The 26,762-nt window shown below is 35.5% G+C and overlaps 1 protein-coding gene across 1 annotated transcript in view; it reads left to right on the top strand.

The window, feature by feature from the left end:
- rassf4a (Ras association domain family member 4a) overlaps window positions 1-26,762 on the top strand; it is a 120,413-nt gene that overhangs the window by 51,774 nt on the left and 41,877 nt on the right. The window contains exon 5 of the mRNA XM_039773745.1: window positions 21,240-21,385. Coding sequence (XP_039629679.1) covers window positions 21,240-21,385 — 146 coding nt within the window. The remainder of the gene's footprint in view (window positions 1-21,239; window positions 21,386-26,762) is intronic.

Raw genomic sequence — 26,762 nt, 5'->3', positions numbered from 1 at the left:
TCGGCCGCCATATTGAACTTTTCAACAGTCTTTGTTACTTATGGGCCCATCTTCAAGAAATTCTATCGATCAAAGAACTGTCACTTACCGAGTGGTTTCCATGCCCGGAGATACCATCTACCTTTTCCATTCTCTGTGTTACATATTGCACGGCCATATCAGGCTCACTCTTGATATCCGGAGGAACATTGTGTCTTATGTATTGAATGACTGGGACAGGTTCAAGGTGTGGACTGATGATGGTACAGGAGATAATTATACTACACAGAAGCACTAGAAGAGTGAAATGCTTAAGCCCTTCACCTATGGTTCTGCATGTGAGTTGATAACTGCCGCTGAATTGTTCGGTTGTCGCTTTCAAGTGTACCGAAATGGCCAAATATTTTACACCTTTCGACAACCGCCAATGCCTCTTAAACATCTTAGATTCACAGGTGACGATTTCAGTAGTGCACACTTTGATGTTTATGAATGTGTAAACTCTCAAAAGCTGGATGTGAGTTTATCGATGAAACTGGTTGTGTGCTTACAACGCTTGACAGATGCCGAATGTCACTTCAACACAACAAATCCTGCAAATACTGTCGTAATTGAAACAAACCATGAAACTTAAACCGATTATGACAGCAGCAATCCAAGCTATGAGATTTGAGACAAGATTACTGTTCACATGGCCAATTGTAAGTTGCATGCTCAAGAGTAAGCTCAGCGCACAGCTTGGTCATGTTACAACCGGAGGGCCGAACTGACAACGTGGCACACAAAGAGATCCTTAACAAACAATTTTTGGCATATTTTCCTTCAGTTTAAAAAGGTTTAATTTTCTTCTTAATAAAAATTTTAATGCAGTACTTCGCTGCTGCGAAGCGTGGGTATTTTGCTAGTACAGAATATTAGTTACCAACAGAGTTATAAAAGGTGTGCTGGGATTCTTCCAGTTATGCAAGATAAGTCTACGTGCTAGTAGTAGTGGTGGTGGTGGTATAGGCTATTATAATTGATTTTGTCCCTATCAATTTTAAGCCCACCTGGGTATATACTAAATATAACTGTTAGGAGTTAGGAGTGATTTTGTCACGAAGGTTGTCTGATAGATATTTAAAGCTTTTTGTGCAAAATGATGTTAATTTGGTACATTTCCAAAATCTGTGGCCTAGCTGGAGCTAGATGATAATGCTTGCACGTTATCTTGCCCTAGATCAGGGGTCCTCAATCACGGTCCTGGAGAGCCGCAGTGGCTGCAGGTTTTTGCTCCAACCCAGTTGCTCAATAAAAAGCACTTATTGCTAAAGTAACACTTCTGCTTCACTTTAGTGATTTTGAGCCCTTATTGCTTAATTTTGTCTTAAACAGCTATTTTAATTGTTCCTTATTATCAATAATATGCAAATGACAAGAGAGAGCAGCATTTCTCCATTTAGCTTATTTATATTTACACCTGTGTGTATTTATCTGCACTATTGGGTTTAATTAAATACTTGGAAGAAAAATGAAGAGAAAAAAGTGAAGGACTGAGAATTACTCGTCCATTTTAGCCTTCAAATCATTTGCATGATAGAAAGGGAAAGAAAATCTAGGATATGAGAATGACCTGACATAGCAGAGTTAATTTAATTTCATAGCTTGTTAGTGCTTTATTGGCAAGAATTGCTTTCTAATTAAGCAACCAGGTCAGAACAAAAACCTGCAGCCACTGCGGCTCTCCAGGACTGGGAGTGAGGATCCCTGCCCTAGATTCATTTTGGACAATTTTAAAAGAAATAGGTGTGAATGACGATGAATGATTTTAAGTTGAATAATCAAATGCTTTGCACATGTGTAGCCAGAATTTTCTTTTGTTTGTATAAAATTTTCAGTTACATCAGCACTATGTTAGTTTTATACCAACCCATCCTATAATGTTAACGAACCTGTTAGGATTTGAAACTATATTTGTAATTCTAAAAAAAAAAAATCTGATCATAGAAAATAGTTGCACATATTCAGTAAATAACTGAATGCATAAGTAATGACTACATTTATTTTAGTGAGGCGATATATAAACTGTAGAATATTTCTCTTTCTGGTATATGATGGTTATTAGGGTTTATGGCACACAATCATTAATGACATATTGTAAACAATTTCTATAAATGATTTTATTTTTTTTCCTGCTTTGATTATATTTTTTCAAAAGTGGATTATTTTCAATTACATATGAGTAATGAAAAATTTATAGAATTGAAAATGTTTCGACAATATGCTTTGATCTGGACATTCTAACAGCTTTACAAATGAAATGCAGTTTCCACTCGTTAGACGGCAGCTTGTTTTTTTGGCTGTGGATCAAGATCACAGATACTGGGAATTTCCGTAGTTACAACATTTAAAATGCCTGTCTTCTTTATACGTCAGTCTATGGTTGAAGTATAAACTACTTACATATTTTAATTGGCATAATTTCAGTCCTTGTATAAATATCAGTAGAGGTTATATGAAATTAAATAAGCCTAAATTTTCTTTACTGTTGTGTTGTATCTCACAATTGTTATAAGTAGTTTTACACTGCTTGAGTGTTTAAGGAATGCAGAATAGGGACGGCAGCTTCTTTAATGATCTAATTTCACCACATTTCATAATATAAGCCTATAAAGTGATAAAGCAATGAGAGAGAATAGTGAGAGTGTTCATTTTTCTGTTTATCTTTGTGTTATCTTTTGTTAGCATTTTTATTTTTTTAGTATAGTTATAACATAAAACCTCTTTCTGGAGGGCCTCAATATGTACACTGTTTTTTCTGTTTTGTTTTTTTTTTATTCAGCATACATTTTAAACAATCAAGTGCAAATATATGAGTTGTGTTCATAATGTTTTATATTTTGTTAATCAATAGGATCCCCCTAAATTACTTAAAGAATCCAAGCTGTAAGAAAATAAATGTTAAAATTCTTAGGTGGAAGAATGCCCTTTTTCTTTAATTTAAGCTTATGTTCTAAAACTGTAAATGGGTCTATTTTGGTCTCAAATCAGTGTTGTTAAAGATAATTACTTTTGTAAGAAAAGTCCAGGGAGAACTGTTTGCTTGCCAAAGTTGCTCTGAAAGGTCATTTTCTTTCTCTCCCAGACCCTGCATTCCTAACCTTCCAAAATATTAGAATAACTCTTATTTAAATTAGTCTTGCTTTCTATGTCAAGAAGGTCTTACAAGCAGGTCTCCAGTCCAAAGAAGAAATACCATCTTGGATAGGAGGGAGCCCGTAGTTTTAACAAAGAGAGGTGATGTTATTGGATAACGTATGGTCCATTCTGGCTAAGCATCCGATGGCCAAGATCAAGTCCATACTGCAGAGCTTTTGTGGTCAACGTGCTACTATCCAGCTTGTTCTAAAGAAACTTAAAGATGAGTACGCCAGTATCTTAACAGAATTTGAAAAATTGTCTAGAACCACATGGCAATATTAAATACGGATTAAAACATTGGAGAACTGGTTAATCTCCTGAAAAACAAGCTGATTAAGCTAGAAGACAGAAATTTACACAGCACTGTTTGCCTTCTGGAAAATATTCGGTAAGTTCTGAGAGCCCTTAATGTCCATTACTTTTGGATTTTTTTCCCCTCTATCCTGGTTCTCATTGGAAAGGTGTCATCACAAACACATCATGAACTCCTTTGTGTACCCTGCCTCCATAAAAAAAGAACAAATTGTTAATTGCATTTTGTGCAGATTGAGTAGCAAATCAACAGCAACCTTGCTTTTCCTGTCTAACCACCAACCGGAAATTTACATATACACAACAGTGTATGAACTTTTTGCAGTTTTCCACAGCTGTCCACTTGTCACACATGTCAGACAGGTCCTATAAATTTAGCACAGCCAGGTAAACTATCTATTGTATTTTCTTCCCAGCATTTTGTGAACAGCATTTATGTACAGACCTTCTTCTCATTCACATCGTAGTACCTTTTTTTCCTTTAAACCCTTTTTGGGTGTTTTGTAATATTTTAAATTTCATGCAATTTTCATATGATCACTACAGCACCATTTTTGAATGGTGTTTTTGTTCACAGCTATCTTCATTTTGAAGTAAAACATGTTGCCACAAGTGTTTTATTTTTAGTCCTGTTGCCATGTTGCTGCCATGTGATCGAGAGATGCCTGATGCATAACATTATTGTTGTGCCCCTATTTCAAATGGTGGAACAGTGCCTTCCATGCACAAGTATCCATGCACTTTATATTATGTAAAGTTTTTGTTTAGTATTTTTTGGGAATCAGATTTTTACTTTCTCTTTTGATCACAAGGTTGGTTACTGTTACTAATCTCTGTCTCTCTGTCTCTCTCTCTCCGTCCACCCCTCCTGGCAATTATAGAAAAGGTAACCTGTGGATTTCTCACAAGACATTATGCTGTATGTTGAAGTCTGTCATCTAGTTAACTTGCATTTCAAGCAGTGCTTTACACGTTTAGTATGTTAGGGTACTTTATATTTTCCAAAGAAAATTAATAAAAAGTTAATCTTGTTTTTTTTTTCAGGAATAGTGATGTTGCTTTATCCTGATTAAAAAAAAAAACAAAAAAACACACACACAGCAAATTACAGCCGAATGTAGTAGGTTTAATGCTGGTTCACTTCCACCATCCACTGGCAGAAAGATGTTTTGCAGTTAATAAGATAAGGGGGTAACAGGAGCAGTACTGTTGTAGACAGCATTGGGCTCTTTTCATGGACTGTACTGCAAGTACCACCAACAACTAGAAATACATGTGTTAATGTTTGTCTGCTTTTCTCTAGCTACAAGATATCAGAATCAGAAAACTTTATTAATCCCGAAGGAAATTACTTATGTTACAACTTAACAACACACAAGTAATACTAACCTTAGAACCAAAAGTATCAAACAGTAAGGATTTTTTTTTTTTTTACAAGCACATGTACAAGGAGAGCATACTTTGTTTCGTTTCCTTAGAACTCATTCAGTTTCGCAATTTGTGCTGTACTACAGTTACAGACCCTCCCTTGCTAAAATAAATTTTCTCGGAAGTAGTGAAAACTTGATGCGTTTTTCTTGCTGATGAAAAAGAGTTATTTAAATACAGACTCCCTTCTTCTCCATGGTGTCCTGTGGTTAGGCTGGACTCCCTGTGGCATCCACAGTAAGATTTAAAAGGTGTTTCCCTGGAGCTTCCTTCCCTTATTGCAGGCCACACCTTGGACAATAGGGAATCTGCTACAGAGAGCAAAAGATAAACTGAGGCTTAGCAAATGCACAGAGAACAGGAAACCAGTACTGACACTGGATTATAGAGAAATAAGTATACATTTTGTACATTTTTGGGTGCACATTAGTATTGAATCGATAAAAAAATTTCACTTTGGCACTGATTCCCCCTCAGAGTTTTGAGTGCACTGATAAATGCATATTATAACGTGGTGCATTGGTGGCTCAGGTAGTCCCCCTTGGAGTTCTAAGCATGCCAATGTAAGTAAATATATACATATTATAAGGTGGGGTGCATCTCCTTCAGAAATTCAAGTATGCTGGCATATGCAGATTGCTTCAAGGGGGGAAGGGGGAGATAATTCTGGTATAGTATGTGGTATAACATGTACACACAATATTTTGGTTGATAGCTGATGTACAGGTTTGTCCATGAAAATTTGCAAAGATGAGTTGTGGTCACTGTCCTCAATTAACCACTGACTATGTAATAAGAGTCCCATTTAATTGTGATTGATACTTCTCAGATGTGGGAGATCCAGATTGCCACACACTGTAAAGAGATCTACTGTAGCAGCTTCAAAGGGAAACTTTAGCTTAAGAAGTGTTATTTTAGCAAAGGTGAGGGTGCTAGGTTTCAGGCAGCTTAGGTCTGAAGCTAAATTTATGCAGTAGTTGCATGACTCCCCCAAGGAAACTGAGCAGTAGTAGTTTTTGTAGCAGTGTAGATATATATTTATATGTAATTAAAAATGTGACACTGAATGCTTTCAGGTGGAAAAAATTCAAGTGTGTGTATGTGTGTATATATAAATATTTTTTTGTTTTGGCCATTCTCATGTGAATGTGCTTTTGTGTTTTTAATGGCCAAACCATGTTTTATCTTTACTTGTATGACAAGGGGAATTGGATAGTGGTCAGTGCCACATGGGTTGGATGGGCATCCCAACCAGCGGAGGAATTGGTTCCTTACCGCAAAAGGAAATCTGAGCAGGCAGATAGTCACCCTGGCCAGGAGAAAGGAAGGAGCCAGACCCAGAAGAGATGATCAGAAGAGAGAGATGGACAGCCCATCAAACGCCACAGGGGAATTGTTATTCCCACAGGACACTCCCCAATTTTATAGGACTTCCATATGACCCGGAAGTACTTCCGTCGGGCAGTGGCTTTGGCATTGGAAGCTCTCCTGAGTCCTTAATAAAAGGTACCGCACTACCTTGTCCAGGCAAGTCGGAACTAGGAAGATGTGGAACAACACTCGACTGGAGGAGGGTAGTAGGAGGGTAGTACTATGGTGTGAGGAATTTTGGAGAGAGAGAGAGATTTTGCTGATAAGTCAACATTTTGGTATAATTCAAAAGAAGTAAGGCTTATATAGCTCATGGCTGGCTGTAATCAAGACTTATTGTGTTCAATTTGGCTGTTTCTCAGCTTTTTTTTTTTTTATTTCACTTATACAATTTCTTGTATTAGGAATTTGGCCTTGCTCAAGGACCTAGCAGAGTAGGATCTCTTTTGGCAGTGACAGGGATTTGAAATGGCAACCTTCGTGATACCAGCGCACATCCTTAGCCTCAGAGCCACCACTCCACTTTGGTGGTGGTGGTGTGTACAGAACCCGGTGAAATTCTTAGTTGCACGTCCAACTGGCATGCAACCTGTCTGCTGCTCTCCTACTCCATGATAAACTTTAAATGGAGGCAATAATTTGTTCAAGTAATGGCAATTGGTGTTTGATAACTCTGTTCATAAGATAAATTAAATAAGCCAAAAAAAAAGAAAATCGTGAAGTGTTCATTCAGGGCTCCTTCAATATGAGATTTTGAGAATAATAGTGTCAAGTATTTGAAATACCAAAGAAAATCAAGAAAGGGTAAATAATTTTTCACAGCATTGTATTTGTGGTCTACTCCTTTACTGCACTCTTAACATAAATCTTCTTTTATGGCTTAATGTCAAGATATAATTCTCAAAGTTTTCCTGAAGAAAACCACATACTGTCCTATCCTAGCTACTTATTATAAATAGACGTAATTGAAGAGAGGCAGTCAAGAAAGCTAAGATCAACAGGAAAATACGTTTTTTTTATCATTTTTGGAGATATCAGTGTTGTAAGTATATTGCAGGAGATGAAATTGTACATGCTTTATTGTTTCAGATATTTCCTGTAATAAAAAATACTTATCACTTTTAAATCCACAAGGGCTATGTAAAGCCACTCCTAAAAGTGATTTAAATCTAGAGTAAACACTGGTTTTTTTGTCATTGCCAGATGTAAATGCATTCTTGTGCTATTCAAAGAAGGGAGGTCTTCCTCTTTTGTTCATTCAATTTGGTGGGGTGAGATGGGGAAGGTCTAAAGCAGGAAGCATTAAGCAGCTTGACACGAGTGATGGCAATGCACTTTTCATTTCAGATAAGGATTGAATAACCAACTTAACTTGAAATCAGAAATAACTTTAATAAATTGTAATTTTTAAATTTTCCTATAACCTAAAAGCACCCTGTGATGGGCTGGCACACTGTCCTGATTTTGTTCCTGCTTTGTTACGCACTGCTTACTAGGACTGGCTCCTGGTTCCCTTGACGTGGCTAAGGATAAGCATGTTTAGAAAATGGAAGGATGGATGTTGCCAAAAATGTATGCAGAAAATTAATTATTCATTAAAATGAATGGGTAAAATATAACTATAGATTAGGACTATATGAAGAAAGATGTGCAGAAACTTCTGGTATTATCATTTAATTAATTAATTGCAGCATACTGGTACCAAAAAACAGATGTTTGAGTTGTAATTTAATGGCAATCTCTACTAACTAAATGATGTACTTATTAGTAATGTATTGTAGATGTCATCCTTAATACCAAACATCTATAGAGTGTTGCCTTTTTAATTAACTTATTTCACCACTTCACTTAAATTCCTTAAATAAAGTTATTTCCATAGTAATATCACATAACCAAACAAGCTGAAACAGGGTTATGATTACGTTAAATAAGCCGATTTGTGTTTTCAGTTAGATAAAGTGGCAATTTGCATTTTATAGCCTTTAGGAGACATGTTAGGACTCCAGACACAACTAGACCAAATACACTCATGGGTTCAAGTAAACTTTATATCAAACCAGATAATTTCTTACAAGTTTCTTTTTCATCTCCATTTCTTTTCTTTCCTTTTCCCCTCCTCCACTCCTTCCCAGACAAGCATTGTCTTTCTTCATTCTTGACTCTGGCTCACCAGAGTATGGCGGAGGGGCTGCTTTTATGCTAAACCCAGGAATGCTTTCAGTGACAGAACATTGTACCATGAAATAACTTCCTTGTAAGGTGAAACCATAATAAAACAGCGGACTGCTCTCCCAACAGCACTTGCAGTGGCACTTGGGCAGACCAACAGGTTTGCCCTTCAAGTCTTCAACTCCCATGCAGCTCTGTGGGTGTTCCAACAGGAGCCATAACAGAGGAGTACTGCCACCTATCATATAGGAGAAACAGCAGTTCACAGGAGCCAGTCTCCCTCTGTCCATCCATTATATTCTCCTCCATACTGAGAAAGAGAATAGGAACCATCCCAGTAGGCATCCGTCACAATTTTAATACATTCTTGTTTATTATGGGCAGTGGAGAGTGGTTTATGTTGTGTTTTGGATAGGCATACTGTGAATAACATGATATTGTTGGATTCATTACTTTATGTGTACTATGTAACCAATTACTTTAATATTGTTTGTATTGGTTAAATACTGTGCACTAAATTCAAATGCAGTACCAGCCTAGCTTAACTGGTGCAGTGCAATAATGCAAGTGATGCAATGAATCATACAAAAGCATTTTTCAAAAATGCTTTTGTATGTAAAATGCCTTTTCTTTAGTTAAATGTACTTTCAATGTGTAAAACAAACACATTTTTTTTATCTCATTACAATGTGCTTTCTGGAGTGCTGTGGTGACTTGACAAGGAAACACAATGACAAAATTCTCTTATTTGTATAATGCCCTTTTCTATTAGGGGTCATTAGAATTATTAAAAGACTCTAAAGATGTGTAATAGAATTCTTACAGTTGCTATTTCTTTTTTCTATGAAACTCTACAAATACAATGATGAGCATTCAATACAGTAGAACCAAACTGGACCTTCAAAGAAGGAAACTCATGAAATATTCCAATTTGTTTTATTATAAAAATATATGTCTTTATCCAATTAAAGTTTACAATATTTTCACAAAATATGAAATAAATATAAAAATTAATTTCTTCCGTTTAAGTGCATGTTTAAAGTAGGGAGAAAGGTTGCAATTGCTGCCATTGAAAAGCTTGCTAGCTTTCCATAGTGAATATCAAAGGTCTTTAATACAGTGTTTTTAAAACACCCACAAGGAAGGAACATTTTCTTTAAAAGAGTTTTTGTTATGTGAGTGACTGAAAAGCCAGTCCATTGACTCTCTTTTGTTTAGTAGATGCTGAGTGTTGAATTCTAGGTGGCTGCTAATTTTGAAGGTAACATCATCCAGACAAACGGAAAGGAATTTGTCCTTGTCATTAGTGCCAACATGTTGAAGATCTGTTGCACTGGAATGTTTGGCTATTGGCTTGTTGATAACGTTTGTCTTCTGAGACTTTTCCATATTGAGATGGCTACTACATACCAAGTATCCTGACAGAGATGTAGGTTGTGCCAGCTGACAAATTGAATTCACATAATCGTCCAGGGACTGAGATGAGCAGTTCTGGTTATGGCATCCACCCTGAGCAATTTCTTCATGCATTTCAGAGATTGTTGGGAGAAGCTCTACAGAGTGGAGTAATCTTGGTTTCATCCTAAACACATACACAAAAAAAGGAAATCCAGTTATACTTCAAATATTTTTTTATGTAAAATGTTAGAATAGATTGTTACATTTCTTAAATGAAGTTCATTCAAAAACCAAATATTCAAATCCACTTAAAAACATAAATATTACAACATTTTTAAAATCTTCTTAAAATATTTATATGAATAAATCATTATTTTTGTCATAAATACCAAGATAGAATTATTCTTACTCGGTGGCAAATAGGGATCAAAGAAATAAATGTTCTTAATCTTATTCTGTGGTAAATTGGAATCAGAAATAAATGTTTTTTGTCATTGGTAATGTGTTTTAGCAACATCCAAACTAAACTCCTACAATTTTTCTAAATAAATATTGTATATGGTTTTCTTTGCAGGAAACTATTTGTAGAAGAACATAGTATTATATACACTTTGCAAATAAGGAAGACAACTTTATTTTCTTATTACAATACACTATACATTATTTTTTACTTGTATCATACATGTTCAGTTTTAAAGATTTTATAATCGTCTCTTTAACTGAAATATTCTAGATATTCTTTCTTACCTTTTGTCTAATAGCACGTTCTTGAATAAAGTCTGAGTTTAGGTGCAGTACAGGAGCTGTTTGATGTTGACGCTTGGAATGCTTTTCCAGAATGAAATCAAGCCTTTTATACTGTAGTGCCTGCTGTGAGCTGTAAATCATGGATAACAGGAAAACAAATATAGCAGTGACTGTGACCTCAGAAAGCTGTCGAGGAAGTGTGTGCGTGCATTTCAGTGTGTGTGCTGAGCACAACCTGTTATGGAAATAAACCAAGGACTCTCTGTTTTAACACAGCTGTTGTTTACATTAAATTCACTGGAAAGGTATTATTCAAAATGATGTTAATAATAATGGTACTGCTATGTATATATTTATAAACAATTTTTGTGGACAGTTTGTGTGCCACATATGGTACATGTGTTGAACATAATGGTAAACAGGTTGAGGCATTCCTGTAAAACATCTTGCACATATGATGTATGTTTTGTGAATAAATTGTTTCCGCCACTCAAATGTTAACATATTTTTGACTCACCTTTCCTTTGAGTAGTACCTGTTAAGTAATTTTATTATTTTTTTATATATATTTTTTATATTTATTTATATACAGTATTGCTATTTGTTTGTTTATTGTGTGTGACAATGAAATATACAGTATCATTTTGGTAGCATATTCATCAGTTTAAAGTTTTGGTTTAATAACCTTACAGTTTATTTTTAGTTTCCTTATAGACGTCTTAAGGACACTCTGTATTTTAAAAGTGTACGTGGTGTATTTTTGTCTCCACACATTTTTAATCCTTACACAGTACTGATTGAGTCCTGAGAACGGAAAGGAATTAGCCATTGTATGAGGTCAGTTCCTGACTGGGCTCAGGCTGATATTTTTATGAGACACTGAACACGTAGGCCACCTGTAGTTAACCTCTCCCACCACCTGGTTTAAAGCAGTGCAAGACAGATTAATTTTTTTTTTTTTTTTAATATTTTTATTAAATAAACAAAATAAAAGTAAGAATGACTGCTGATACACTCAAAAACTTTGGGCACTTTCAGATTTTTGCCTCATTTTTGTTAAATTCACAGTGAAAAAATTTATTTTTGGAATGTTAATTAACAAGTATACTTTTCAATATATTGTACTGTATCTTCATTTACTTGATTGATGTTTATATACATGATTTCTTTAGTAGGGTGAACAAAGTTGCAGTGCTTGGTATAGTAACCTGACTGATATATTTATACAGTGGTGTGAAAAACTATTTGCCCCCTTCCTGATTTCTTATTCTTTTGCATGTTTGTCACACAAAATGTTTCTGATCATCAAACACATTTAACCATTAGTCAAATATAACACAAGTAAACACAAAATGCAGTTTTTAAATGATGGTTTTTATTATTTAAGGAGAACAAATATCCAAACCTAAATGGCCCTGTGTGAAAAAGTAATTGTCCCCTGAACCTAATAACTGGTTGGGCCACCTTTAGCAGCAATAACTGCAATCAAGCGTTTGCGATAACTTGCATTGAGTCTTTTACAGCGCTCTGGAGGAATTTTGGCCCACTCATCTTTGCAGAATTGTTGTAATTCAGCTTTATTTGAGGGTTTTCTAACATGAACCGCCTTTTTAAGGTCATGCCATAGCATCTCAATTGGATTCAGGTCAGGACTTTGACTAGGCCACTCCAAAGTCGTCTTTTTCTTTTTCTTCAGCCATTCAGAGGTGGATTTGCTGGTGTGTTTTGGGTCATTGTCCTGTTGCAGCACCCAAGATCGCTTCAGCTTGAGTTGACGAACAGATGGCCGGACATTCTCCTTCAAGATTTTTTGGCAGACAGTAGAATTCATGGTTCCATCTATCACAGCAGGCCTTCCAGGTCCTGAAGCAGCAAAACAGACCATCACACTACCACCACCATATTTTACTGTTGGTATGATGTTCTTTTTCTGAAATGCTGTGTTCCTTTTACGCCAGATGTAACGGGACATTTGCCTTCCAAAAAGTTCAACTTTTGTCTCATCAGTCCACAAGGTATTTTCCCAAAAGTCTTGACAATCATTGAGATGTTTCTTAGCAAAATGTCCCTAATGTTCTTTTTGCTTAACCGTGCTTTGCGTCTTGGAAATCTGCCATGCAGGCCGTTTTTGCCCAGTCTCTTTCTTATGGTGGAGTCGTGAACACTGACCTTAATTGAGGCAAGTGAGGCCTGCAGTTCTTTAGACGTTGTCCTGGGGTCTTTTGTGACCTCTCGGATGAGTCGTCTCTGCGCTCTTGGGGTAATTTGTCGGCCGGCCACTCCTGAGAAGGTTCACCACTGTTCCATGTTTTTGCCATTTGTGGATAATGGCTCTCACTGTGATTTGCTGGAGTCCCAAAGCTTTAGAAATGGCTTTATAACCTTTACCAGACTGATAGATCTCAATTACTTCTGTTCTCATTTGTTCCTGAATTTCTTTGGATCTTGGCATGATGTCTAGCTTTTGAGGTGCTTTTGGTCTACTTCTCTGTGTCAGGCAGCTCTTACTTAAGTGATTTCTTGATTGAAACAGGTGTGGCAGTAATCAGGCCTGGGGGTGGCTACGGAAATTGAACTCAGGTGTGATACACCACAGTTATGTTATTTTTAACAAGGGGGCAATTACTTTTTCACACAGGGCCATGTAGGTTTGGATTTTGTTTCTCCCTAAATAATAAAAACCATCATTTTAAAAACTGCATTTTGTGTTTACTTGTGTCATATTTGACTAATGGTTAAATGTGTTTGATGATCAGAAACATTTTGTGTGACAAACATGCAAAAGAATAAGAAATCAGGAAGGGGGCAAATAGTTTTTCGCACCACTGCAAATAGTGTTTATATACCTATATATATATCTATATATATATCTATATATATATCTATCTATATCTATATATATCTATATCTATATATATATCTATATATCTATATATATATATATATATATATCTATATATATCTATATATATCTATCTATATATATATATATATATATCTATCTATATATATATATCTATATATCTATCTATATATATCTATCTATATATATATATATCTATTATATCTATATCTATATATATCTATCTATACTAATAAAAGGCAAAGCCCTCATTCACTCACTCACTGACTCACTCACTGACTCATTACTAATTCTCCAACTTCCCGTGTGGGTGGAAGGCTAAAATTTGGCAGGTTGATTCCTTACAGCTTCCTTACAAAAGTTGGGCAGGTTTTATATCGAAATTCTACGCGTAATGGTCATAACTGGAAGCAGTTTTTCTCCATTTACTGTAATGGAGATGAGCTTCAACGCCGGGGCGGAGCTTCGTGTGACATCATCACGCCTCCCGTAATCACGCAGTACATAGAAAACCAGGAAGACCTCAAAAAGCGCCAAGAAAACATGCATTATATAATTGAGAAGGCAGCGAAACAATAAGAAGCGAAAGTGGCATATACTACCATATTCATGAGTTCTGCTACTTCGGAAACAAAGCACGATGTAAACCTACACTTTAAATTAAGTTCATAGACAGGCTGCGCTGGCGTTTGTAATTTAGTGCCTGCCCATATAAGGCCGTCCGTCAGCGGCAATCCAATAGCAAACTGCCACGGGTAAATATTCACGGGTGAAGGACTGTGCTTATGGAGAGGAAGATGAAATGGTCAGGGTAGTGTTTGACACAAACTCAGCGAAACTGCGAGAGAAGGTTTTAAGTGCCAGGACTAAGGTAACATTAAATACAGCCATGGACATAGCAGGAGATGGCACCAGCACAGCTGGGAACCTTCGATGCATGTACACCGAGTGGCTCACGTGAACTGGCGCAGTGCACAGATAAAAGGCAACAGTTCCAAAGAGCTGAACAAAACCGAATTACACAATTGAAAAGGCAGCAAAAAATATGAAGCGTCTCATACATACAAGCATATTCATAAATCCAACTACTGCGGAAACAAAGCACACGTTGGAAAAAGTCAATGTCCCAATAAAGGAAGACAGTGTAAAAAACCCGTGCATGCAGTGTGTCAGGTCTCAGATAAAGAAGAAGACGAGCTGTTTATTGATGCAGTAAGAAACGAATCGATGAATGAAACCTGTCATCTTTACAACGATTGACAAACACGGAATGTAACTTGAACACAACACATCCTACAAATACGAACCTGATTGAAAGAAATAATGATAATCAAATCCTTGATGACAGCAACACTCAGTAACACTCACAAAACAAATACTGTATATTGACAGTCATGTTACGTTATTTTTAAAATGTTCCCTTTTCTTTTTCTACCTTTTTTAACACACTACTTCTCCACTACGATACGCGGGTATATATATATGTATATATATATAACCCGATCTACACTCGAATAATGGATACTTTATTAGCCATCAATGATTGTTTTGGTAAAGCCATACTCAGTGTATTCATTAGATGAGCGGTAAAAAGTAAGGCGAGGGAGGATGAATATTGAGGCATGCAGGCTGTAGTGCGCGTCAACTCTATCTGAATTGCGCGATCACATTTGAAAAATATATCTTTTCAAGTTCTATTTAGTCCATATGTGTCAAACTCAAGGGCAGCGGGCCACATCCGCCCGGCGTAATTATATCAGGCCCGCGAGATCATTTTATATACTGTATTATTGTTATTAAAGCCCGGGTATATGAAGCGCTGGTAACACAATAAACTACAGATCCCATAATGCAGCACTTCAGCTGCCTTGCCGAACACTAACCGCGTTAATCAAGTCTACCTTATGATGCTGGAAGTTATTGTGAAGCTAGAGTTATTAGCGCACTGAGTTTGCACGCGCTTTGGTGACTTTGAAGAACAAAAAAAGTCCGTCTACATGCGGCTCGAACCTTGTGCATGTTTGGTAGCACATATATGTGTGAGAAGCTCTTCTCAGTGATAAAGACTAACAAAACAGCACACAGGAGTCGCCTCACTGATGAGCACCTGCAATCCATCCTGAGAATCTCCACAACACAGAACCTCACACCAAACAGAAACGAACTTGTGGCCAAAAAAGATGCCAGGCGTCCAGCTCTAAAATGACATATGAGCAAAGACAACTGAATGATTTGATTTGTTATTGCATGTAAGAGCGGGAGTCAACCGTTTTAACAAACAGCGTATTGCACTGATCTGAAATAGCTGTGTGTATATATGTAGATATGTATGTATATGTATATATATATGTTTATATATGTGTGTGTGTATGTATGTATGTAGATATATATGTATGTATATATGTGTATACTGTATATAGATGTGTGTGTGTGTGTGTGTGTGTGTGTATATATATATATATATATATATGTATATGACAACAACACTCATCACTCACAACAGTGACAAAACAATTACATTGACAATCAGGCTACGTTATTTTCAAAATGTTTCCTTTTCTTTTTCATTGCTTCTTTAACACACTACTATACCCGCGCTTCGCAGCGGAGAAGTAGTGTGTTAAAGAAGCAATGAAAAAGAAAAGGAAACATTTTGAAAATAACGTAACATGATTGTCAATGTAATTGTTTTGTCACTGTTGTGAGTGATGAGTGTTGCTGTCATATATATATTTATATTTATATATATTTATATTTATATATATTTATATTTATATATATATATATATTTATATTTATATATATATATATATATATATATATATATATATATATATATATATATTTATATATATATATATATATATATATTTACACACACAGCTATTTCAGATCAGTGCAATACGCTGCTTGTTAAAACGGATAACTCCCGCTCTTACGCAAGTCTGCGTGGATATTATGAACTATCGTATTTGTTCAAGTTCTATTTAAATTTTAAATAGAAGGAATTTTTATTTAGTCGACAGAAATATCTTTGGTAGGAATGGTAAAACAGACAGGAATATTATTCCTGAATAAATCAACTCAAACCTTAAACAACTTATAATATTTTGCTCTCCATAAAAATATATCCTGTCTAAATTATACAAGTTAGAAATAAAGTAAACGTTAAAAGAACAAACATTCAAATTTCTTTACTCTTATGTAATTTTATATAAAAATAAACTTAGATTTTAAATATCCCAAAAGATTTTGCTCTCCATAAAAATATATCCTGTCAAAATTATACAAATTCAAATATGAACATGCTGCATAACAAAACCTGGAAATATAAATAAAATGTGTTCCTTTCAGCAATAACAAATCAAATCATTCAGTTGTCTTTGCTCATATGTCATTTTAGAGCTGGACGCCTGGCATCTTTTTTTGGCAACAGGTTCTTTTATGTTTGGTGTGAGGTTCTGTGTTGTGGAGATTCTCAGGATGGATTGCAGGTGCTCATCAGTGAGGCGACTCCTGTGTGCTGTTTTGTTAGTCTTTATCACTGAGAAGAGCTTCTCACACAGATATGTGCTACCAAACATGCACAAGGTTCGAGCCGCATGTAGACGGACTTTTTGTTCTTCAAAGTCACCAAAGCGCCGTGCAAACTCAGTGCGCCAGTTTATCAGCAAAGTGCGATTTGGGAACACCGTAGTGACGACTTGGTTCAACATTACTTGGCAACAGGGAAAGTGGGGCAAGTTGCACTGGTGCATTTGTGTCTCCCATAAAAGCAGCTTCACTTGAAATCACTTTGTGATTGTGCACGGGTTAAAACGTCCGCTGAAGTGTCAGATTCTTATTTAATTCTTCTGCTTTCTGTATCTTCTGCATTGCATTCAGGTCTTTCAGGTTACCCTGATGTTTTGTCTCATAGTGCCGCCTTAGATTAAATTCTGTAATTACAGCCACATTAGCTCCACAAATGAGACACACGGGTTCAGTAAACATATACTCAGCCTCCCATCGGTTTTAAAGGCTTTTCCCATCGGTTTTAAAGGCTCTATTTTCAGAATCAACTTTTCTCTTCAGCATCGTGTGAGCTAGCTTCGCAATAACTTGCAGCATCATAAGCTAGACTTGATTAACGCGTAAGTGTTCGCCAAGGCAGCTGAAGCGCTGCATTATGGGATCTGTAGTTTATTGTGTTACCAGCGCTTCATATACCCGGCCATTAATAACAATAATACAGTATATAAAATGATCTCGGGGCCGGATATAATTACATGCGGGTCGGATGTGGCCCGCGCCCTTGAGTTTGACACATATGGACTAAATAGAACTTGAAAAGATATATTTTTTCAAATGTGATCGCGCAATTCAGATAGAGTTGACGCCAAGACTACAGCCTGCATGCCTCAATAAGTCATCCTCCCCATGCTCTTACTTTTTACCGCTCATCTAATGAATACACTGAGTATGGCTTTACCAAAACAATCATTGATGGCTAATAAAGTATCCATTATTCAAGTATGTAGATCGGGATATATATATATATATATATATATATATATATATATATATATATATATATATATATATATATATATATATATATATATACCAGCGCGAGAAAAAGTAGTGTGTTAAAAAGCTAGAAAAGAAAAGGGAACATTTTAAAAATAACGTATCATGACTGTCAATATACAGTATTTGTTTTGTGAGTGTTACTGAGTGTTGCTGTCATCAAGGATTTGATTATCATTATTTCTTTCAATCAGGTTCGATTTGTAGGATGTGTTGTGTTCAAGTTACATTCCGTGTTTGTCAATCGTTGTAAAGATGACAGGTTTCATTCATCGATTCGCTTCTTACTGCATCAATAAACAGCTTGTCTTCTTCTTTATCTGAGACCTGACACACTGCATGCACGGTTTTTTTACACTGTCTTCCTTTAGCGGGACATTGACTTTTCCAACGTGTGCTTTGTTTCGCAGTAGCTGGATTTATGAATATGCTTGTATGTATCAGACGCTTCATATTTTTTGCTGCCTTTTCAATTGTGTAATTCGGTTTTTGTTCAGCGCTTTGGAACTGTTGCTTTTATCTGTGCACTGCGCCAGTTCACGTGAGCCGCCGGTGTACATGCATCGAAGGTTCCCAGCTGTGCTGGTGCCATCTCGCTATGTCCATGGCTGTATTTAATGTTACCTTAGTCCTGGCACTTAAAACTTTCTATCTCAGTTTCGCTGAGTTTGTGCCAAACACCACCCTGACCATCTCATCTTCCTCTGCATAAGCACAGTCCTTCACCCGTGAATATTTAGTGGGAGTTTGCTATTGGATTGCCGCTGAGGGACGGCCTTTATGGGCAGGCACTAAATTACAAACGCCAGCAGCAGCCTGTCTATGAACTTAATTTAAAGTGTAGGTTTACATCGTGCTTTTTTTTCGAAGTAGCAGAACTCATGAATATGGTTGTATATGTCACTCGCCGCTTCTTATTGTTTCGCTGCCTTCTCAATTATATAATGCATGTTTTCTTCAGCGCTTTTTGAGGTCTTCCTGGTTTTCTATGTACTGCGTGATTACGTGGGAGGCGTGATGATGTCACACGAAACTCCGCCTCCACGGCGTTCAAGCTCATCTCCATTACAGTAAATGGAGAAAACAGCTTCCAGTTATGACCATTACGCGTAGAATTTCGAAATGAAACCTGCCCAACTTTTGTAAGGAAGCTGTAAGGAATGAACCTGCCAAATTTCAGCCTTCCACCCACACGGGAAGTTGGAGAATTAGTGATGAGTCAGTGAGTGAGTAAGTGAGGGCTTTGCCTTTTATTAGTATAGATTTATTTATATATATATATATATATATATATATATATATATATATATATATATATATATATATATATTTTTATATATAAATATATATAAACACTTAAGATTATGCATCAGTGTTGCTGTTAGACAAGGATATACAAATTGTTATCTTGTGTCCAGTGTATAATCCTACATTGGGGTATGTACAAAATAAATCCTCCCCTATTTTAAAGACAGATTTTTAAAATAACATTGTGATCTAGGAGCAAGATTAAAGTTCCAACCCAGTTACTACCTATGTAGCGTTTGTACTTAATGTGTAAATTTAACATTATACATGACAGTACATTTGACGTTAACTGGCATGTCTGTCACATGCCAGTGACAGTAGAGTACCAATAATGGGCAATGAATACAACACCATTCATTAAGTATATCATTAGGTGTTATATACAAGAACCACCTGTTCAGTTGTCACCATGAATGGCTGTTGAATAGCCTTATGCCACATGGTTAAAAACATGAAATTAGAGATGTTAGTACTAATAGTCCAATACTTTTTGGAAATGGGGCAACAATGTTTCTCCAGAACAGCAGAGATCTTTAATAATACTTTTAGCCTTTTTAAGGCAGTATATGTTACTATATGAGCAGTATGTCCAATATGTCAATAATATTGTGAAGTGACTTCATCACCTTATTTAGTGCTAAATGGGTGCAATATGAGGATATAATGTACCCAGTGAGAATGGACTTTACAATATTCCTATAAACTTAGTGAGCATAGATGGAGCTGTCCATTTTTTCCTCGGCCGTCGGGGGAAGCAAATTCAATGGCAAGCCTTCCTGATGATATACAAAATGTGTTGTATCCTCCTTAGTGATGGTGACACCAAGGAAAGTTAAAGGTGGTACTCCTTTCCATTGTATTCCCACCAATGTAGATGTTCATATGGTCTGCATTCTGTTTCCTGAAGTTCTATGACCGAATCCTTTCATTAGGCTGACATTATGTTAGAGGGTGCTGTCATGGAAACACTGTGTCAGAAGTATCAAGAACCCTAGATTCTTCCCAAATTCTAAAGACTTGGACGTTAGATTGATTGGTAGTATTGACTTTTCCTAGTAGGTGGTGTTGTGTGTCCTGTAATGGACAGAAGACTTGTCTAGAATTACTACCTGCCATTCACATGGACTCCCTGCAACACTGTAGACCCTAATGGAAGTTTGGTCTGATTTTAGAAAATGGATGTATGGGTCTTTAACACATATCTTAAACTTTCTAAATGTATTCAGGTATGGTTTGATTACGAAAAACACATGTTGATAGGAAAGCTATATATTTTTAATGTAATCTCTGAAATCAATACATTATTTTCGTATTAAAATAACAGAGGAATTACATTCATTTTTCTACATTTTTTTTCCATAGCAAGTGTAAACTGATGTAAAAATGAGGAGTTCATTGATATAAACTTTTCTTTCAAATGTATTATGTGATTTTAACAGATGTATGGAAAAGAAATTTGACACAGATATGATGCTGTAAATGTTCTAACAAAAGGAAAATATGTTGCAGAACTTTTTTGTGTCATAGAAACACATATTGCTTATTTTCAGTATTTCTTGTTAATTTTCCATATTGCAATGAGTTATCCTTTTTATGCATTTTATAGTTAACTATTTTTTTATAGTATTAGATCTTTCTTCATCTGTTCTTTTCAATAGCATACTGTACTTGTGCTTCATTTTGTTCTGTTAGAGGCTAGTTTGCCCATTATGTGCAAATAACGGCAACACTGTTTTCATTCTTCTAACATACTGAAAACATATCTCCTTATTTAATTAGGGAGAACTTAAGATTTTTTGACCTTAGCAGCCAAGCAGCATCTAAAGCCTTGTGTTGGCCATTGCTAAATGATTTCAGTAGTTGGCTACATGCAGCTTTATTAGAATTACTGATTACTCTCTCTCTCACTCCCTAGGAGGAAGGGGAATTAATTATAGAAGGTCTGCTTAACATCTCTTGGGGTCTAAAAAGACCAATCAGACTTCAGATGCACGATGACAATGAACGAATGCATTTTGCAGGCTCAGGACAATGGAGAGTTGATCAAAGTTCTCTGAACAGGTGGGTCATTAATGCAAAATCACCCAGTACAATTGAAAGTCCGCATTATAAACTGTACAGTACATACTACATGACCTTCAGTTAAGGCTGGAATAATATTGTAATGTCTGAGAAAACATTGGGTACAACATAATTTAAAAATGTTAACTTTTTTTTTGCTTTGTTCAAAAATTAAAGTTAATTTGATAATTCATTCCATTTTTTTTATTTTTGTACAACTATTCATTTCCATTTATATAAATTAAAAAGCACTTGAATTAAAGGAATAAGCCACTATTTTTCTTAACATATGCATCTTTTAGGTTGACATGTTAGCCAGAATACCTGAAGAGTCCTGACAGGGAGAATATGCACACTTTACACATATAGTGAAGAGTGGGAATTAGACCCAGGACCATAGAGATGAGAGGCAGCTATAGTAGGGGCATTGCAGTAATTTGCTGCCCGCTGCTCATAAGATTTACAAAGACTGCTTGCTCTCTCAAAGTTTTAATTTAGCTTGTGAAGATTATGAAAATTAAAGTATTAATCCAATGGTATTATCAATAACCCATTTAGTTTCCCTTTGACATCTAAATTATTTTGCATTGTCAAAAAAGCAACCTACAGTCTTTTAAGACCATAGAAGTGTGTTCAGAGTTTTCATGTAACATATTAAGTAGAATTATATTTGATTAATCCTTTTTTGTATTAACATTTTGTGTATTCCACCAAATGGTGATATGAGAAATTTTGGCAAAATGTTTAAGCAGAGCCACAATGATAAAGTTAATGTTTTTCTTCTTTGGCCCTCTTTAGACACCTGGTGTTTAATCAGATCAGAATGTTTCTATTTTGTAGCACCTAAAAGGAAATCCTTTATCTCCTGGCATTAGTATTTAACTGGCACTGTTTCCTGAGTAGAGAATTTTGTATTGGTGAGTTGTTGACACTTAGTCATAAACTAAAAATAATAAGTATCTGATGGCAAGGATTTCTGTTTAGGAAGTCTCTGAAAATAGAATTCTGATAAAAATGTCATTTTTCTGCAATTATATGAGGATAACTGCTAAATAGAATTTTTTTCTTTTTATGAGTAATTTCAATTTAAAAAACAAAAATTTAACTAAAAGAGAATTTTTAGCATGTTATCTTTCAGAATGCTCAACTTCAAGGTGAACAGAAATTTTCCTAGATATCAAAGACAGAAACTTTAAATAAAAAAATGCACATAAAATTAGTCATTTGAAAAGATATTATATTGTCAAAATGTCTTGAACGGATGTTTTTTGTTTCCACTATTGCCTCTGCTGAATTGCTGTTATGTACTGGAGGAAACTAGGTCAGCTTTGAGAGTGGTTAGATATGCAAAAGTTCTCCATAATGAAATTTATTTTGACATTATAATTCACAAAACATATTCTTTAATGACTAGGGAACCTTGGGATTTTTTTTTCTTTTATGGAGAATTGTCTTTGCTATTTTTGATGTGTATTATAAACGTTCTGAATGGAAATACTATTTGTTCGTTAGTACAAATAATCCCTCTCCCACACATAGCACCCTGTATCCAACTTTAAATATTACTGTGGTGCTTGAAAGTTTGTGAACCCTTTAGAATTTTCTATATTTCTGCATAAATATGACCTAAAACATCATCAGATTTTCACTCAAGTCCTAAAAGTAGATAAAGAGAAACCAGTTAAACAAATGAGACAAAAATATTATACTTGGTCATTTATTTATTGAGAAAAATGATGGAATATTACATATTTGTGAGTGGCAAAAGTGTGTGAACCTCTAGGATCAGCAGTTAGTTTGAAGGTGAAATTAGAGTCCGGTGTTTTCATTCAATGGGATGACAATCAGGTGTGAGTGGCCACCCTGTGTTATTTAAAGAACAGGGATCTATCAAAGTCTGCTCTTCATAACACATGTTTGTGGAAGTGTATCATGGCACGAACAAAGGAGATTTCTGAGGACCTCAGAAAAAGAGTTGTTGATGCTCATCAGGCTGGAAAAGGTTACAAAACCACCTCTAAAGAGTTTGGACACCACCAATCCACAGTCAGACAGATTGTGTACAAATGGAGGAAATTCAATACCATTGTTACCCTCCCCAAGTGTGGTTGACCAACAAAGATCACTTCAAGAGCAAGGCGTGTAATAGTCGGCGAGGTCACAAAGGACCCCAGGGTAACTTCTAAGCAACTGAAGGCCTCTCTCACATTGGCTAATGTTCATGTTCATGAGCCCACCAACACTGAACAACAATGGTGTGCATGGCAGGGTTGCAAGGAGAAAGCCACTGCTCTCCAAAAAAAAATTGCTGCTCGTCTGCAGTTTGCTAAAGATCATTTGGACAAACCAGATGGCTATTGGAAGAATGTTTTTTGGACGGATGAGACCAAAATAGAACTTTTTGGTTTAAATGAAAAGCATTATGTTTGGAGAAAGGAAAACACTGCATTCCAGCATAAGTACCTTATCCCATCTGTGAAACGTGGTGGTGGTAGTATCATGGTTTGGGCCTGTTTTGCTGCATCTGGGACAGGACAGCTTGCCTTCATTGATGGAACAATGAATTTTGAATTATATCAGTGAATTCTAAAGGAAAATGTCAGGACATCTGTCTAGAGAAGCTGGGTCATGCAGCATGACAACGACCCTAAGCACACAAGTCGTTCTACCAAAGAATGGTTAAAGAAGAATAAAGTTAATGTTTTGGAATGGCCAAGTCAAAGTCCTGACCTTAATCCAATCGAAATGTTGTGGAAGGACCTGAAGCGAGCAGTTAATGTGAGGAAACCCACCAACATCCCAGAGTTGAAGCTGTTCTGTACGGAGGAATGGGCTAAAATTCCTCCAAGCCGGTGTGCAGGAATGATTAAAAGTTACCGGAAACGTTTAGCTGCAGTTATTGCTGCAAAGGGGGGTCACACAGATACTGAAAGCAAAGGTTCAGATACTTTTTGCCACTCACAAATATGTAATATTCAATCATTTTCCTTAATAAATAAATAACCAAGTATAATATTTTTGTCTCATTTGTTTAACTGGTTTCTCTTTATCTACTTTTAGGACGAGTTAAAATCTGATGATGTTTTAGGTCATAGTTATGCAGAAATATTAAATTCTAAAGGGTTCACAAACTTTCAAGCACCACTGTATAATTTTTTATTTTTTTGCTGAAATGGGTAATGTTGTGATCTTAAGGTAAGACAAAATTTTATATAGGAGTTGAAGACTGTTTCTCTTATCAGTATTCCACACATACAGCATATCGTTTCCATGTAAATGTTTCATTAGAAAAATAAATCTATTTAAGATGCTTTGTTTCCTTGCAAGGAAATTACAGTATATGTACATTTTAAAATGCTCTATTTTTTTTTTTTTTTTTAAATATTGCAGATCAATATAAATTTAAGCTTTAACTACAGAGATTTTTTTTATTTGTTGGTTTTCTTGTTTTTTCGTCATAGTTAAACATAGCATTGTAAATTTGAACTGTCTACATTAGTGGTTTCCAATACATGTCCTGGGGGCTCATGGCTGCAGGTTTTCGCTCCAACCAGTTTCATAATAAGAAAGTTGTTTTCTTTTTCATCACATTGTTTAATTAGTTGCTGGTTTTTTCGTCTCTTTCTTATTCCACATTTAGAAAAGAGCAGTAACTCATTTGCCATGATGTCTACTATACTTCTTGTTAATTGTCATTATGTGGAACAAACTTCAGAGAAAATGTTAAAGGAAAATGACCAAAGAGAATTACAAATTTTTAAAACTATGCCAAAAATATGAATACTGTATTTCTGATCTTAATAATAAATCCAAACTTAGTAAACAATTACATACTTAAATTGTGTTATTGTGAAAACTGTAGGGAACAAACACCTGTAGCCACAGGACTGGGATTAGAAACTACTGGTCTAGATGGTTGTGTAAATATTTATTTTACTTAATACTGTTCACAGCAGTGGTCATGACAATTTTACATTAGAAGATAGCAAATGTTCAAATTCAAATTATTGTAAAATAAATCATATATCACCTCAGAGGAAAATGTTGATATGTTACTACAAGTAGAGCTTCAAGATGTTTCTTGAATTGAATCAAAATAAGTAATACATGTATTTAATTTACCTGAAGAAAAACTTCACATAATGTTGCATTCAGATTATTTTCAGTTATGAGTGGTTTGGGGGGATTATCGTGAACCCTTTTTTTGGATTTATGCATAAATGGAACATTTATTAGGAAGATCAGATCACACTTTAAGTCCAATGTAATAGATAATTGTGGGCTGATTATACAAGTAGAACACTCCATATTTTATGCTGCATTATTTTGTTAAACACATGTTTACATGTTCAAAGTCAAGAATTTAAAACACATGTCAATCTCTAGAAAAGATTATTCCAATCAATAATGTAACATTTAACATTTGAGGTTCTGTGCTAAATTTAAAAAATCACATCATTTTGGCTTCCTGCTCTTTACAATAGAGATGAAAATGATTCTATAAAAAAAGATTTCAAAGGATTTCATAGGTTGAGCTGTTGAAGCTCATAAACTTAGAAATGGATAGAGTTACAAAGATCTATGCCCCCTTCACTTCTGATTGAGGCAGATAAAACACTACTAAAAGAAATTTTGTACCCTTCCTACCTAGTAATGAGGTTTTCTGAAAGACTGAATTATAAGTGAAGAATTAAGGTTTTTATTTAATCATTTACCAAAATACAACATTGGTCTTTGGTTTTGCATTATGAGAGAGGAATAATTGCAAAAATATATTTTCACAGGCTTTACTATGCTGTGTGGACTGTACGCTTTATTTTTATTTATTTGTTTTCCTTTTCTACCAGTCTTTCACAGCACTTTTTCCACATTTTGTTATGTTACAGCCTAATTCCAAAATGGATTAAATTCATATTTTTCCTTGGAATTCTACACACAACACCCCATAATGACAATGTGAAAAAAGTTTACTTGAGGTTTTTGCAAATGTATTAAAAATTAAAAAATTGAGAAAGCACATGTACATAAGTATTCACAGCCTTTGCCATGAAGCTCAAAATTGAGCTCAGGTGCATCCTGTTTCCCCTGATCATCCTTGAGATGTTTCTGCAGCTTAATTGGAGTCCACCTGTGGTAAATTCAGTTGATTGGACATGATTTGGAAAGGCACACAACTGTCTATATTAGGTCCCACAGTTAAGTTCATGTCAGAGCACAAACCAAGCATGAAGTCAAAGGAATTATCTGTAGACCTCTGAGACAGGATTGTCTAGAGGCACAAATCTGGGGGAAGGTTACAAAAAAATTTCTGCTGCTTTGAAGGTCCCAATGAGCACAGTGACCTCCATCATCCGTAAGTGGAAGAAGTTCGAAACCA

Source organism: Polypterus senegalus, chromosome 1 (genome assembly GCF_016835505.1).
Source record: "Polypterus senegalus isolate Bchr_013 chromosome 1, ASM1683550v1, whole genome shotgun sequence".
NCBI lineage: Eukaryota > Metazoa > Chordata > Cladistia > Polypteriformes > Polypteridae > Polypterus > Polypterus senegalus.
Note: the sequence above shows the minus strand (reverse complement) of the source record. Positions and strands in the feature narration are given on the sequence as shown.